Raw genomic sequence first — 16,532 nt, 5'->3', positions numbered from 1 at the left:
ACTAAAAATACATTTTGGCCAAGATTTAAGGAGAAAGATTATTTATTTGCAAAATTTTAAAACCACTTTTTTTCAAAATTTGTGGACTTTTTAAGTTATATAGCAAAAAAAATATAAAAATCCCAGTGGTAAATCAATGCCACCAAAATAAAGTTTTATCTGTCTAAAAAAAAAAATGTTAAATACATATGGGTACAGTGTTGCATGACCGCTCAATTGTCATTCAAAGTGTGATAGCGCTGAAAGCTGAAAATTGGCCTGGACTTTAAAGAGTGGATGGAACTCCGCATTAAGAAAAGTTGCAGCCACAGTAAACAAAAGCAATTAATACACATTACAGTCCTTAATGTTAGGGGACTACATTTGCCTTTTTTTTGATTTCTTGCAAACCTCTGCAACAAAACAGGGGCACTAGAACATATATTTATAACCCAAAAAAGTGTAAAGCTAGGCAATGCTGAGTTCTACAAAAATGTGCTATTTATAACCGAAGGACGTGATGTGACAAATTCTATTATCAAAAGCAATACTTATTATTTTTAATGAACAGAGCTCTGAAAATAATAGGGATTACCGGGTCAGGACAGACAAACCTTAATTGGCACTACCATCGAAAGTGTGCTGCAGGATTAGATATAAAAGGGGCCAATGATCACACTGTGGACTTATTGGCTTCTTTTATACAATTCCCAGTGTACACGTGAGGATTTTTAACCTGACTGGGGTCCTCCTTTAATCCCGTTTGGGGATTATGTTTCTGGCCTCATTAGCCTGTAACTGCTGTTTTTTACCTGTTTTTTTTTTGTTATAAAAGGCTTTGTTGAATCTAATGAGCTTGTTCCAGGACTCGGCTGAGTTGTTCGACTATAAAAGGCATGTCCAGTTTCTCTGGTGCTCTCCTGTTAAGGCAGCAGGTACAGGGAACATCTGGGCCTTGTGCATCTAAGTGGCGTATTGACACTGTCAGGACTGGATGAACCGGTGGTGTATCTAGGTTACGGAGAATCACAGGGGAGGCCCTTGCTAATGAACTACTTGACTCTGTGTTGATCCTGTGTGCAGTAAATTATTCCTGCCAAGAGTCAGCGGTGCCTTCATTCTTTTGCCTGAAGAGGTAAAGTTATCCCAGTACAGAGTACGGCTAGGTTCACACCTATTCAGTTTGTGTTTGATCCGTTTCTTCGGTGCCTTTTGCGTTTTTGCAAATGCATTTTTGCTGCGTTTTGAGCTGCGGGTTCCAACTTGTTGCTGGGTAGAATAAAACGTGTCAGACGCAGTACATACTTTTCTGCAGTGTCTCCATTGAACTTTATAGAACCAAAAACGTAACGCTTTTCATTTTTAAAAAGTCCCTGACCCTTTCCAAAAAACGCAGCGGGTGAAAATGCAGAGATGTGAACCTGTCCCATAGGAAACCATGTTAAATGGAGTGCTGTGTGTTTCTGCAAAATGCATCGGTGTGAGCCTAGACTAACTCATGTGAAGATCCAGTGAATGATAAAGTGGTGGGCCTTGTTTATCTTGAGTAAAGTGGTTGTAAAGGAAATGGGTGGGGGGGAATAACAAACATGTCTATATACCAAAATAAATAACAAACATGTCTACATATCAAAATAAATAACAAACATGTCTAAATAACAATCATGTCTACATATCAAAATAAATGACAAACATGTCTACATATCAAAATAAATGACAAACATGTCTACATATCAAAATAAATAAATAACAAACATGTCTACATATCAAAATAAATAAACATGTCTACATATCAAAATAAATAAACATGTCTACATATCAAAATAAATAAACATGTCTACATATCAAAATAAATAAACATGTCTACATATCAAAATAAATAAACATGTCTACATATCAAAATAAATAACAAACATGTTTAATAACAAACATGTCTACATATCAAAATAAATAACAAACATGTCTACATAGCAAAATAAATAACAAACACGTCTACATATCAAACATGTCTATAATAATAATAATATATCAAAATAAATAAACATGTCTATATATCAAAATAAATAAACATGTCTAAATAACAAACATGTCTGCATGTCCTGCTCTGTGTAATAGAATTGATGGTGCTCCCAATAGGAAGCAGATTCCCATGGAGGGCACTTGTGCGTGCTCACTCCCGAGTCCTGCTGCTGGGTCCATTGACACAGACAGCGGGACTCAGCCCCAACCCTCGCTCCCTTGTCACTGGAGTTGACTGACAGGAGCGTGAGCCAATGCCTCCCGCTTTTATCGATCTGCCCATTGAGGAGGGACAAAGCCAGGAGAGCTGCATCTCTCATACACAGCGCTGGATCACTTTGGGACTCGGGTAAGTATGGGGGGGGGGGGTTATTCTTTTACACGGAAGGCTTTTTTTTTTATCTTAATGCATAGAATACATTATGGTAAAACACCTTGAGGCTTTAGAACCACTTTAAAAGCAGAGTGACAAAGACGTGCCCATCGAGTCAGCCTCCCACACACTCGAGCAGTGTAGGTCTAGTGAAAGGCTGTGTCTGAAATGACGAGAGCTGCGATTCAATTTTCCGTTCTTCAACTGTGAAGTTGGAAATTGTGTCTAATAGGACAGTTCTGATTTCATGCACGTTTAAGTATTCTACATAGTAAATGTTTATACAACAGAAAATATTGTAAAACAAATGTATCATTAAAATTTGCATCTTGCTTGAAATGCTAACAGTGTGAATGAAAAGGCATCTTATTTTGGCATTTGTATTAAAGTTTGCAACACTTGATCCTCATAATGTGACACAAAACCTAGGCAAATGTGTGGGCTCTGGCTGCCAGAAGCATCAGGGTTTTGAGATCCTTGGAGCCTGTAGAGAGACTACTGTGTTTATTAAAGCGGAGTTCCACTCACTCTGTAAAAAATAAGTCAGCAGCTACAAAAACTGTAGCTGCTGACTTTTAAAAACAGCCACCCACCTGTCCCACGATCCCGCGTTGCCCTCTCCGCAGCCCGTTTCACCAGCCGTCCTGCATTCCAGGAGGCCAGCATCTTCAGTGTGGGCACCCGGCTGTGACAGCTTGCGGCTTCACAGCCGGTTGCCCATTGCACATGCGCGAGTAGCGCTGCGCTTCCTGAATGGCCTCGTCATCTTCTGGGACCTGTCACGGGGAGGTGGGGGGGAGGACAACTTCCGTTTCCGATTGCCTAGGCGATCGCAGCGGAAGTGGGAGCGGGTACCTGTCAAATTCAGGTACCCCAAAGGTGCCAATCCTTAATGCAGAGCGGGGGACCAATCTTTAAAGCGGAACTTCCCCTTTTGGGTGGAACTCCGCTTTAAGACTACCTCTGTACAGTATGCAGTGCTTTCGAGTGCGTTGCAGTAACATGTTAAAACATGATTTTCAATGTGAGGAACTGCGCAAAGAAAGTCCAGCCTTAAAGCTGAATTCTGGGATAAGAATATTGTCTAAACACAAAATGCGTGTGCGTTCTTGAATCTTGGAGTGCTTTGAATATTTTTTAGATCTGTGCAGTAATCCAGTGTGACACTTTGGGGATTATTTAGTAAAACTGGAGAGTGCAAAATCTGGTGCAGCTCTGCATAGAAACCAATCTGCTTCCCAGTTTTTTTTCGGCAAATCATAAGTCCTCATGCACACTGGACATTTTTACAGCGGCTGTTTTTTGATTTGATGATTTTTTTCTACAGCCAGTAACCCCCCCCCCCAGCATGTTATCCTATGTGTCCATGCACAGACTGTAATAAATGTTTTTTGGCTGGAAAAAAAACAGGACTAGTGCTTTTCTAGAGGAGTTTTTTCACTGTAAAAATGCGGCATTTTGGGACGTATTTTTGACCCAAAAAATTTATATTTTTTGTTAAAAACAAAAACCCATAAAAATCGCAAAATGCAGAAAACCAAGGGAAATGTGGCTAACCGCTAATGCAAAAACGCTAAAAAAAAAAGCTGAAAAACTCACATTTTTAACGTGACTTTACACAGCTAACGTTACCAGCATTATCAATATGTCCCGTGTGCATGAGGACTAATTCAACAAGCTGAAGTTATTAGCCGATTGGCTACCATGCAGAGCTGCACCCGATTTTGCACAGTTTTAGTAAATCAAACCCATTGACTATTACAGGAAGCTCCTGTACAGAAAGACCGGTCACTCCTCTTTTATTGTACAGGATAACTGGTCTTGTATCTGCCTTTCTCCTTTAGTTTCTGCAGGCAGCCTGTCCTGAGTGGGCTTGCTGGACCCCTCCCACAGCTCTATTGTCTTGCACAGGATTTGTACAGCACCGTGATGAAGCTGCTACTATTTTTACAAGATAATATCTAGTTTTGCAAAAACATTTGGTCACACAGTGGCTTTATGTTTTGTTGCTTTTTGAGAAATATATTTTCAATGAGTTATTGTGCCTGGAGTTCAGCTTTAAGTATTTTTACCAGTTTAATAATTTATGTCACTCCTGGTACATGGCCTTGTTTCTAGTCTTTCTGTCCTGTTAATGCAGATCACCCTTAAGCAAGGCATGAAAACTGACACGGGGGCTTTGATGGCTTTGTGCGAGAAGACCGAAAATGATATCCGCTCCTGCATTAATACGTTGCAGGTATGTTCAATACCCTGTGTTCATATGTTACCATTCCATAGTTCACTCGGATAATTGTATCATATATATACCACATTACCACCCAAGGTGTACTCGAAATCAGGAAAATTTGTGCATATGTTAAACGCCTAATTCAAAATAGCAAACCTATGGGGAGAGGAATAGAAAGGCTGCCATTGCTGTTCTTTCCCTCTGAAATTGCCGGTTGCTTCATTATTATTCTTAAGGGGCACCTAAAATCTGCAAATGATGATATGTCGGTGTTCATCCTACTCTGAGAGACAGCGGGTGCAGAAAGTGATTTTTTTTTTTATATTCTATTGATTTTGTATTTTATGCTCATTTTATAGGTATGTGGTCCTTAACAGAGTTTTTATTCAGGAAAATATGAGTATTTCTTTGTCATGTTCTAACCCCTCACTTTGTCAGTTCCTGCGCGGCCGAGGGAAGAAAGAGCTAAACGTGAAAATAGTCCAGACCATGAAGATTGGACTGAAAGACCAAAATAAGAGCCTTTTCTATGTGTGGCAGGAGATCTTCCAACTCCCCAAAGTACAGAGGTAAGGCAAAATTCCTAGTTAAGGGAATTGTATGGTGTTCTTTTCTGTACTGTAATTGGCAAGTGTATGCGACAGTTCGCTCTACAGGCTTTTATCACTGGCACAGAGGAGGATCCCCCGTTTCTAGTAGAGGTGGGAATGCCTTAATCAAGGACTTGACACTTTTGCCTTGAATCTAGGAGTCAGCTAAAAAAGTTAGTAGCCAGTTTTTATATTTAAATATTTTTTATTAAACGATTTTCAAGTTAACAAGTTATGGTACGTTAGTGCGGTTCACATTTGTTGCAATAATGCATATATACACAGTAGGTTCCACACCCTTCGGCCGGGGGTAAAAGATATGTTGGCCTGTTTATCTGAGAGGTATGCTTGGAATCGTGTGAACCAGGATTAAGTAAACTATTATATGTAAGATAGGTGAGGGGTAGGAGAAGGAGAGGGAGGGAGGGGGTAAGGGAGGGGGGAGGGGGGAGGGGGGTTTAGTAGCCAGTTTTTAAATCCTCTGCCTGGCACCTGGAACTGGATGTCCCGGACATCAGGCTATAGGAATTGCTCATGCCTGGTGCCAAACAAAAAAAGACTGAAAATTAAAAAAAAAAAAAGTGAATTTGTTTTTTGTTTCTTTTAGAAAATTTTGCAAATAAGTAATTTTTCTCCTTTGCTAATGTGCTCTGATGAGGCTGCACTTATGTGCTCTGATGAGGCTGCACTGATGTGCTCTGATGAGGCTGCACTGGTGGGCTCTGATGAGGCTGCACTGGTGGGCTCTGATGAGGCTGCAGTGGTGGGCTCTGATGAGGCTGCACTGATGTGCTCTGATGAGGCTGCACTGATGTGCTCTGATGAGGCTGCACTGGTGGGCTCTGATGAGGCTGCACTGGTGGGCTCTGATGAGGCTGCACTGGTGGGCTCTGATGAGGCTGCACTGGTGGGCTCTGATGAGGCTGCACTGGTGGGCTCTGATGAGGCTGCACTGGTGGGCTCTGATGAGGCTGCACTGGTGGGCACGGATGAGGCTGCACTGGTGGGCACGGATGAGGCTGCACTGGTGGGCACGGATGAGGCTGCACTGGTGGGGCTGCACTGATAGGCACTGATGGGGCGGCACTGATGGGCACTGATGGGGGCACATGGGGAGACCAAATCCAGACCACTGCTGCAGTGCAGCCCAGGCACCAGGACGCAATTTCATGGTAGCCCTAGCACCTGGGATTTGTCGAGCCCTGCGTTGATCCGCTTGTACTGGATGGCAGAAAGTGTGCAGGCAGTGCTTTTCTTTAAATAAAAAAAAAAAAAGTTTTTTGTAATGTTTTTAAAACTTGCTTCCAGCTGATCAGAGGTATAGGAAGTATCCCGCATTCTACCATTTGCTGTAAAACGGTTATTATTTATATGACCAGTTTAGCGTTTATTCAAAATTACATTTTTTTTTTTTTTTTTTTAAAGGAAACGTATCGGCCAAGACATTACTGCACCAGACCTCCACCTTCTCCTGGGAAATGAAAATGACCCTTTGAATTTGTTAGGCAGGACACCACTAGGTGCCTTGGCGCAAAGGTTCCACCATATTTTACACCTGACCACGGCAACAGGAGAGTACGAGAAGCTGACCATGGTAAGCAAGACTTCACATTACTACTGACTTTAATCTCTTGACCTCCAGAAGATTTTACCCCCTTCATGACTGGAGCAATTTTTATTTATTTTTTTGCTATTCAGCACTGCACTACTTTAATTGGTAATTGCTCGGTCATGCGACACTGTACCCAAATTACATTTATATAATTTTTTCACACAAATTGAACTTTATTTTGGTGGTATTTGATCACCGCTGAGTTTTTTTATTTTTTATTATATAAACGAAAAAAGACAGAAAATGTTGAAAAAAATATTTTCTACTTTTTGTTTATAAAAAAAAAGTTAAAAAAATTCTTGTAGAACAAGCATTACAGATCCTCAAAGGAACTAGGGAGTGTAGAGCCAATGTGAGTCATGTCACAGGGGTAGACTCTCAAAGTGAGGCAGATGCGTTTCAAAGGAAGACCCTGTAATAAAATATGGGACAGATGGCTTGAACACTTGTGTGCTCTCACTCCCTAGTTCCAGAGCTCTCACTCCCTAGTTCCAGAGCTCTCACTCCCTAGTTCCAGAGCTCTCACTCCCTAGTTCCAGAGCTCTCACTCCCTAGTTCCAGAGCTCTCACTCCCTAGTTCCAGAGCTCTCACTCCCTAGTTCCAGAGCTCTCACTCCCTAGTTCCAGAGCTCTCACTCCCTAGTTCCAGAGCTCTAACCCCCTAGTTCCTTTGAGGATCTGTAATGTTTGTTTTACATCCTTGTTTGTGAGTATATATATTTTATTTAATAAAATCACTGAATTACTGAGGCAATGCACAAGGTTGGTGCGCTCTTTCTTTTTGCTTCACTTCACAGTATCAGTCGGGCTTCCCCTGCCTTGTTATAGAGCTGCACATCTTTCCATGCGCTGGTGGAATTGTTTTGAGGTTCCTCGATTCCTCCACCCCTGGTTTGAGTCCTAGAGCGCAGGAGGTGCTATCTTTATACCTTACCCCACTCTGGGTTTCTGTATATCACCCAGAACAGAGCCCATTGTGTCCCTGATGCTCAGAGGCTTCAGATACCCTTCTCCATCTACTATGGACATCCCCATCATACAGGCCTCTACTGGAGCAAATCGTTCAATTTGTGCATGACTGCATGAGTTTTAAGATGGTATGTGTATGGTATTCATTCGTACATAGTAGGTGTTAGCAGCTTTTCATCGATTAGTGCAATCTAAGCGCAGGGGCTTTTTTACATTACTGCATGAGTTTTCTACTTCAATTAGACCCCAAACCAGGGGTAGGCAACCTGCGGCTCTCTAGCTGTTTTGGAACTACATTTCCCATGAGGCATTGCAACATTACAAAACTGACAGTTACAGCCATGACTTGCAGAGGCATGATGGAACTTGTAGTCCTGCAACAGCTAGAGAGCCGCATGTTGCCTACCGCTGCTCAAAACCATGTCTGGCCTTCTTCCAGACTCTGATGCGGACAAATTTCTTACGGTTTTCTTGCACAAAACCCTTTTCATTGCTCAGAAGCTTGTTACATGCCACTGGTTGCAGGGCGATTTCCCCCCCCCCCCTTTTTTCACGCTTGGCTGACAGAAGTTAACTCTTCACACCTTTATAAAAAACGTGTTTACCTTCACACAGAGGCTGCCCTTTGAAATATACAGGCCTCAGTTTACAAATTTAATTTGTTCTCCGGGACTTTTCGTATTATGAAAAATTTGTAAACCGAAACGCGGTTTCCCATAGGAATGCATTGAAAACCAATTAATCCGTTCTTGAGGTCAGAAAAATAAAAAAAAAGTCTTTTATCTGTTCAAAACTCTTTAAAAAGTGCACTTACAGGGACATGATTAAAAATTAATTTGTAAAGGCATTAAAAACCAATAAATCCGTGCCGGAGGTCAGAAAAAGTAAAAAAAATAAGTCTTATCTGTTCAAAACTCTTTATAAAGTGCACATTAAAGGCATAAATACTGTACAGGGATATTAGTAAAAAAAAAAAATTGTAAATGCATTGAAAACCAATTAATCTGTTCGTATTGCGAAAAAAATTTGTAAACTGAGGCATTATTTTCAATGGATTTTCATTCCCAAACCAAAAATTACATTAACAGAGGCGTTCGTAAACGGAGGTATGCCTGTAATAAAATATGGGACAGATGGTTTGAACAGCCAGACACTTGTGTGCTCTGATGTTACCCCAGGGGTTTTATGTCTTATGCAGGCCATAGACGGTTTGTTTATCGGCAGGGTGGATTTGATTTAAATCAAACTGATTTAAATCACGATTTAAATCACTAGTCAGTAAGGCTTGATGTAAATCCTAGTTTTCTACATAAAGACTAATTCTTGCTGGTATAACTTTAATATACAAGTAGATGAAGATTTTTAGAATAACAACTTTTCATATTAGTTTTTTTATCCCCAGTTTAATAGGTTAATCCTTCATATTTGGACAACTTTTCTGTTGTACTTAGGAAGGAGAAAAATAATCATTACCTTAATAATAACAATTTAAATAGATTTATTCAACTGAAACAATAACATTCCAGCATATGTGATTTGCTTAAACATCCATGTTTGGTAACTAATTTGGCTAAACAAAATCTATATATTTTAAGAAACTTAGACTGTCAGCCCCTTCCTCCTCACACTTAGTTTCACTTTCTTCTTGTGCAGATCTATTCCACTCCAAACAATCAGAAAAATATTGTTTCTATTCTATTCACTGAACTTCTTGAAATTTAGCACTGAAGGGGTTGATTCTGTATTCATAGGTTTGTAGAAGTTAGGATGAAGGTCTTTTTCTTAACTCTGTTCATGTTATAACATTTTTGCTGTGAAGAAGAGGCATGTGATCTCCGCTGAGTCAAATTCAGTTTTGAGAACTGCAAAAGTAAACCGAGCATCTGTGATAATATCTTGTAGGCAGAGAAACTGCCCAATAATCTTACAAAAACCTCTGGAAGAGCATGACATTGTGAATGGATTCATGGAATTTATTTACCAAAAGAATAAAATATATACAACCTTATTCTACATAATTAAAAAACTAATCTTTATTTCATGATGGAATAACCTTTGGATGGTAATATATTTTCCTCAAAAAGCATTTTATTTAAAAAAATCAGATTTTTTTTTTTTTTTTTGATTTTTTAAAAAAAATCATTGATTTTTATCCACCCTGTTTAACGGCCAAATTTTCATCCGAAAGAATAATCAGCTGATTTTCGCACCGTTAGTGGGGCAATGTTGTCGGACGATTTTCCTCCTCATTTCTTTTATCAGTCATGCTGGAAAATTTACGAAAAACAGACGATTTTCATAAGCATTGGTGGCAACAGAACGACCAATTTTCGTTTTTTCGGCCAAAAATTCAGCCGATAAATGAACCGTCTATGGCCTGCCTTAGTCTCCCTCTTGTTTTTTTTCCTTTAGGTTGAATATCATTTTTTAAAGGCCTGGTGTTCCCCTATATATGTGTGTACCTCTATCACAAGCTGTTTGCATTGCCACGTCTCCCTAACACAGCCATACTTGGGTATTTGGACCCTCTCTCTGCCTCCGGTCCCTACTCTTCGCTTGGCTCCTAAGCCTTGGAAGTTGGTGTTAAAGTTCTTGTATTTCCAGTGTAATGTATCTGTTGATATTTGCCTGTTACATCCATAATAAGGCTGCGTAACATGGACTTCAATTATGTATCTTCTGCCACGTACTATGCCATGGGATTGTACTATGGTTTTTTTTATTTTTGTCAATAAAGTTGCTTTTTGTGACCAAAAAAAAAAAAGAACCTGGTGAAGTTTTTGTCTGTTTGTTTTTTATTTATTTTTTTTTTTAGAGACATCTGCAATAGCTTCACCAAAGCAATTCACAGTAAGAACAACATGACTGACTAAAAAAGTTGGACATTTTGCCCGCTGTCAGCCCTTACACAGATCAGAACTGCCTTTCGGTGTAACCACTCTCCGCATGAACTGGTTTGGTATAGATAATGGCTGTCTCCGGTTATTGACCCCGCTTCTCTCTTCTTTCTACAGGGACTGTATGACAACTTTTTGAACATGAAGGTTAAAGAGTCCAGTTTCGGCATTGTGTGTTTGGCTCTGGACTGGCTGGGGTTCACAGACATAGTAAATTCAATGATAATGCATGGGCAGAACTTCCAGCTGATGAAATACTTGCCCTTCCTTCCTGTCGCCTTCCACCTCTTTTTTGCTGCCAACAACATCCCTCGGATTGCCTATCCCAACAGCCATTATGAGGTATATCCAGGCTTAGTATTGCTTTTTTTTTTCTTTTACGTTCAGTTATTTTGCTTAGCTTTTTCGTTCATTTTTAGCAAAGAAGATGGATCGTCCTAAGTGTATGCGACAAATTGACAGTGTGGCTGTGTCTCCTCTGCATGGTTGCAGTTCTCCTTTTGGCCAGTAGATGATGCTAATTTATTAGACTCCTTGTAGTCATTGCTGTGTGGTATGTGTACTAGTCAGTACTTTGACCAGAGTCTATGGAGGAACTCTGATGCATCATAAAGAAATGGATTTGTTACCTTTACTGTTTCTTCATTCGCTTTTGTATGGAAATTCTTTAAAGTGCTACTAAATCCACAACCGTAAATTCAGTCTGTATATGCAGTAAAGCATGCTTGTTATACTCACTGTGAAACCTAAGGAGTTAATCCTCTGCATTGTGTAAAAATTTTGTTTGATCGTGACTTCTCTGGTCCACCCCCATTCCAGTGTCTCCCTCTTATCTTCTGATAAGACATATCGTGTGGAGACACTGTAAATGTTTAATTTGGTGTGTATTGCTAGAGAGGTTTTTTATTTTTCCTTGAGAAAGTGCGTGTGATCAGCACAGTGCCAATCAGCACTGTCCAGACAAGTCAGGGGTTCTGCATCCTCCTAGAGAACTCCTCCCTCAAGCTTTAACCAGTGCTCTGCTGGACACTGTTAGAAGTCACAGGACTGCTCTAACTGCTGATGAGCAAAGGTATTCATCAGTTTATATTTACTAAAATAATTGCATTTCCATGTTGTGTGTACTGTGGGAGACCGGATATAGTGGATGCAGGGTCCGGGGAGGCCGGATATAGTGGATGCTGGGTCCGGGGAGACCGGATATAGTGAATGCAGGGTCCGGGGAGAGCGGATATAGTGAATGCGGGGTCCAGGGAGAGCGGATATAGTGAATGCGGGGTCCGGGGAGACCGGATATAGAGAGTGCAGGGTCCGGGGAGACCGGATATAGAGAGTGCAGGGTCCGGGGAGACCGGATATAGAGAGTGCAGGGTCCGGGGAGACCGGATATAGAGAGTGCAGGGTCCGGGGAGACCGGATATAGAGAGTGCAGGGTCCGGGGAGACCGGATATAGAGAGTGCAGGGTCCGGGGAGACCGGATATAGAGAGTGCAGGGTCCGGGGAGACCGGATATAGAGAGTGCAGGGTCCGGGGAGACCGGATATAGAGAGTGCAGGGTCCGGGGAGACCGGATATAGAGAGTGCAGGGTCCGGGGAGACCGGATATAGAGAGTGCAGGGTCCGGGGAGACCGGATATAGAGAGTGCAGGGTCCGGGGAGACCGGATATAGAGAGTGCAGGGTCCGGGGAGACCGGATATAGAGAGTGCAGGGTCCGGGGAGACCGGATATAGAGAGTGCAGGGTCCGGGGAGACCGGATATAGAGAGTGCAGGGTCCGGGGAGACCGGATATAGAGAGTGCAGGGTCCGGGGAGACCGGATATAGAGAGTGCAGGGTCCGGGGAGACCGGATATAGAGAGTGCAGGGTCCGGGGAGACCGGATATAGAGAGTGCAGGGTCCGGGGAGACCGGATATAGAGAGTGCAGGGTCCGGGGAGACCGGATATAGAGAGTGCAGGGTCCGGGGAGACCGGATATAGAGAGTGCAGGGTCCGGGGAGACCGGATATAGAGAGTGCAGGGTCCGGGGAGACCGGATATAGAGAGTGCAGGGTCCGGGGAGACCGGATATAGAGAGTGCAGGGTCCGGGGAGACCGGATATAGAGAGTGCAGGGTCCGGGGAGACCGGATATAGAGAGTGCAGGGTCCGGGGAGACCGGATATAGTGAATGCAGGGTCCGGGGAGACCGGATATAGTGAATGCAGGGTCCGGGGAGACCGGATATAGTGAATGCAGGGTCCGGGGAGACCGGATATAGTGAATGCAGGGTCCGGGGAGACCGGATATAGTGAATGCAGGGTCCGGGGAGACCGGATATAGTGAATGCAGGGTCCGGGGAGACCGGATATAGTGAATGCAGGGTCCGGGGAGACCGGATATAGTGAATGCAGGGTCCGGGGAGACCGGATATAGTGAATGCAGGGTCCGGGGAGACCGGATATAGTGAATGCAGGGTCCGGGGAGACCGGATATAGTGAATGCAGGGTCCGGGGAGACCGGATATAGTGAATGCAGGGTCCGGGGAGACCGGATATAGTGAATGCAGGGTCCGGGGAGACCGGATATAGTGAATGCAGGGTCCGGGGAGACCGGATATAGTGAATGCAGGGTCTGGGGAGACCGGATATAGTGAATGCAGGGTCCGGGGAGACCGGATGTAGTGAATGCAGGGTCCTGAGTTTAGTAACACTTTAATATCTCTGCAGCATGAGTAGAACAGGTGATTGCAGGGCAACACAGATAAGGCTAGTAAATGTAATAGATTGACAAGAATGATTTTTTTGCATGCAAAGCCTTTGTTACAGTTCTGCTTTAAAGTGTAGGTAAAGGTATAACTTTACATTTTTGTAGAGAACATACTTATAATTAAAGTGTAATTTTAAAAATGGACATCTCATGTGCCTGCCACACTCGTTATTGCAGACAGGTTAAGAGTTCAGTTATTCCCTTAGATAAATGGGTAATGGCAATACTCATGGTCATTCCATGAACATCATTTTCTTTATTTTACAGAAATGTTTTATTTATTTATTTATTTTTACATCTTTCTAGTGTATATCATATAAAGTGGATATAAAACGTCTACATACCCTTCTAAAAATGCCAACATTTAGAGATTTGGGGGGGGGGGGTGGAGAACAAGATATATCACTTTTTTCCACTTTTATTATGACCTATTATGTGTGCAATTCAGTAAAACACAAATTAAAGGTCATAAATGAAAAGAATGAACAATAATGTGGTTACATAAATATGCACACTCTTGAACTAATATATTATTGAAACACCTTTTGATTTTATAACCGCATTCAATCTTTTGGGGTAGGAGTCTTATCAGCATAGCACATCTTGCCTTAGGAATCGTTTTTCACTTCTTTTCAAAAGCACTCCAAATCTCTCAAATTGTAAGGGAATCTCAATTGGATGTTTTTGTACCCTTCTTCTGACCGATACCTTCCAACAATGCGATCCCTTTGATGCTTTGTAAGCTCTTTGAGGACCGTAGCTTTAGTTATAAGAGTTAACTGAGTGAGGGTGCTTTCACGCTGCAAGGGTGCATTTTCCCCACAGCGCATGGCGCAAATTTTTTGTTTTTTTTTTGTGTTGGTTATGCGTGCTTTCCCATCGACTTTTGTTAGATCTGTAATTTTTTTGGTGCATTTCCTTCAGTACTCCAAAGACATGCTGGTAGCGAAAGTTCATCTTTTTACTGAAACACGCTATGCTGTTTAGGCAGGGGCGGAATGACCATTGGGAAACTCGGGCACTTCCCGAGGGCCCAGGGTCAGTAGGGGGCCCCATGAGATGCCCCTGGTACCTTTTTTCATAGACTTTTTTGAGTTTGGGCAAGGACACAGGGGCCCCATGAGTTGTCAGTCCGCCCCTGTGTTTAGTGCTCCCAGAGAATTAAAAATTCTTTACCAGTAGACCATGGCTGACATCCCCAAAGCCTGCCATTATAACTCCCAACAAAGTGATTAGTTGCATCCTGCCTAAATTCCATGACTCTCCAAACATTAGACGATCAGTCCAAACATTACAAGAGCGAGTGCGCATCTGCGCTCCAGGTCCATGCTTGTGCGGTGCACACAGCCGCTACTGCTATATGCAAAGAAACAGAGGGCGCACGGGCCTAGTGCATTACCTTCTAAAAATGAGATTTATTGAATAAAAAGTAGTATACTCACAAAAGAAAAAAATCAAAGGCACATCGCAGAAAAGACAGCATGGTCCAATCTCCCTAGATCAGGGTCAGGCAACCTGAGAGCTGTAGGACTACAAGTTCCATCATGCCTCTGCAAGTCATAGCTGTAACTGTCAGTTTTGTAATCTTTGCAATGCCTCATGGGAAATGTAGTTCCACAACAGCTAGAGAGCCACTGGTTGCCTACCCCTGGCCTAGATGGTGGCAGAGCCACTGTGGCTCTGAGGAAGAGGTTCTGCCTCGAAACGCGTCAACCCTTTGGAGGCCTACAGTCCCCCAATAGCCACCATCTAGGGAGATTGGACCGTGCTCTCTTTTTCGTGATGTGCCTTTGATTTTATTCTTTGTGAGGTTACTACTTTTTATTCAATAAATATCATTTTTAGAAGGTAATGCACTAGGCTCCGTCTCTTTGTTTCTTTGCACACAGCTCCTTTGGATTTCCCTGGTCTGTTGAGGGCAGCAAGGCTTGCATTCCTAAAAAGTACTCCATGTGGGGTTACTGACATTGTGGAGCTCATCATCCAGCGCAGGACTTTCAGCATTCATTTGCTCATGCTACTGCTATATGGCAAGGAGATTGCAGTGTGCACGAGTGAGTTTGGAATGTGGAAGCGAGCGCACTCCTGTGATGCTGGGTGCAAGAACTTGGGCAGGACACAGCTGACCGCTTCAGTGAAAGTTTTAATAATAATCTTTAGGGATATCCATCATGGACTACTAGTAAGGCAATAAAACGAAGGATAACCTTGACAGAGTCTCCTAAACAGACCTCTGCTAAGCAAATGAGTCATTGTCAGGGGCGGACTGACAACTCATGGGGCCCCCGGGCAATAGGGGATCATGGGGCCCCTGTGTCCTTGCCCAAACTCAAAAAAGCCTATGAAAAAGGTACCAGGGGCATCTCATGGGGCCCCCTACTGACCCCGGGCAGTGCCCGAGTTTCCAAATGGTCAGTCCGCCCCTGGTCATTGGTTGCCTTACTAAAGGGGATTTGTAATTTGTTTTAACCTAACCCCCTCATGCCAACCATACGCAAATATGTGGCCCCACTGGAATGGGCTTTTTTTCCGTGGGGGCCGCAAATTTGCGTACTTGTCTCTGTGCTGGGAGCGCACCACACAGCACGCTCCCAGCACAGAGATCAGGGTCTCACCAAGAGCCAAGGATCCTGTGGGGTAATAATCAGGACCCGGAACTGCCGATTTCTTGTCACCTCATCGCTGTGATAGCCTCTGACTATCACAGTGATCAGTCACTGTGAAGCCCGCCACTGTGTTTCTCTCTCTGAGTGGAAGAGAGAGATCTACTGTATCTCCCTTTGTCCTTTCAGAGAGAAAAAAATAAAAGAAAATAAAAATAACTAGATCAAAGTTTGCTCAAGGTCAGTCCCAGGGCTAGTTTTTTTTTTGGGGGGGGGCGGGGGGGCAGGAGTGGTCAGGAGTTTTTTTGTTTTTTTTTTGGTAAATTTAGTATCAGTGTCAGTTGGTGTCAGTGTATTTTAGGCAGGATAAAAAAAAAAGCAAAATGTGCAATGTCCTGATGACCATTGTTGTTAAGATTGAAAATGTAGGAAAACCTATACTTCTGAGTGTCATCAGGACAGGGGAAATCTGTCAATAGGGGTGCTTGTTCTGGTGTTTACTTAGGAGGGAC

General features: G+C 42.6%; 1 protein-coding gene across 2 annotated transcripts in view; it reads left to right on the top strand.

Moving 5' to 3' along the window:
• CHTF18 (chromosome transmission fidelity factor 18) overlaps positions 1-16,532 on the top strand; it is a 90,298-nt gene that overhangs the window by 30,628 nt on the left and 43,138 nt on the right. For both annotated transcript variants that reach the window (XM_089656045.1, XM_089656044.1), the window contains exons 13-16: positions 4,512-4,610; positions 5,040-5,170; positions 6,617-6,785; positions 10,787-11,011. In XM_089656045.1, coding sequence (XP_089512171.1) covers positions 4,512-4,610; positions 5,040-5,170; positions 6,617-6,785; positions 10,787-11,011 — 624 coding nt within the window. The remainder of the gene's footprint in view (positions 1-4,511; positions 4,611-5,039; positions 5,171-6,616; positions 6,786-10,786; positions 11,012-16,532) is intronic.

Source organism: Staurois parvus, unplaced genomic scaffold, assembly GCF_062004578.1.
Source record: "Staurois parvus isolate SC_StPar_1 unplaced genomic scaffold, SC_StPar_1.0 ptg000882l, whole genome shotgun sequence".
Lineage (NCBI taxonomy): Eukaryota > Metazoa > Chordata > Amphibia > Anura > Ranidae > Staurois > Staurois parvus.
Note: the sequence above shows the minus strand (reverse complement) of the source record. Positions and strands in the feature narration are given on the sequence as shown.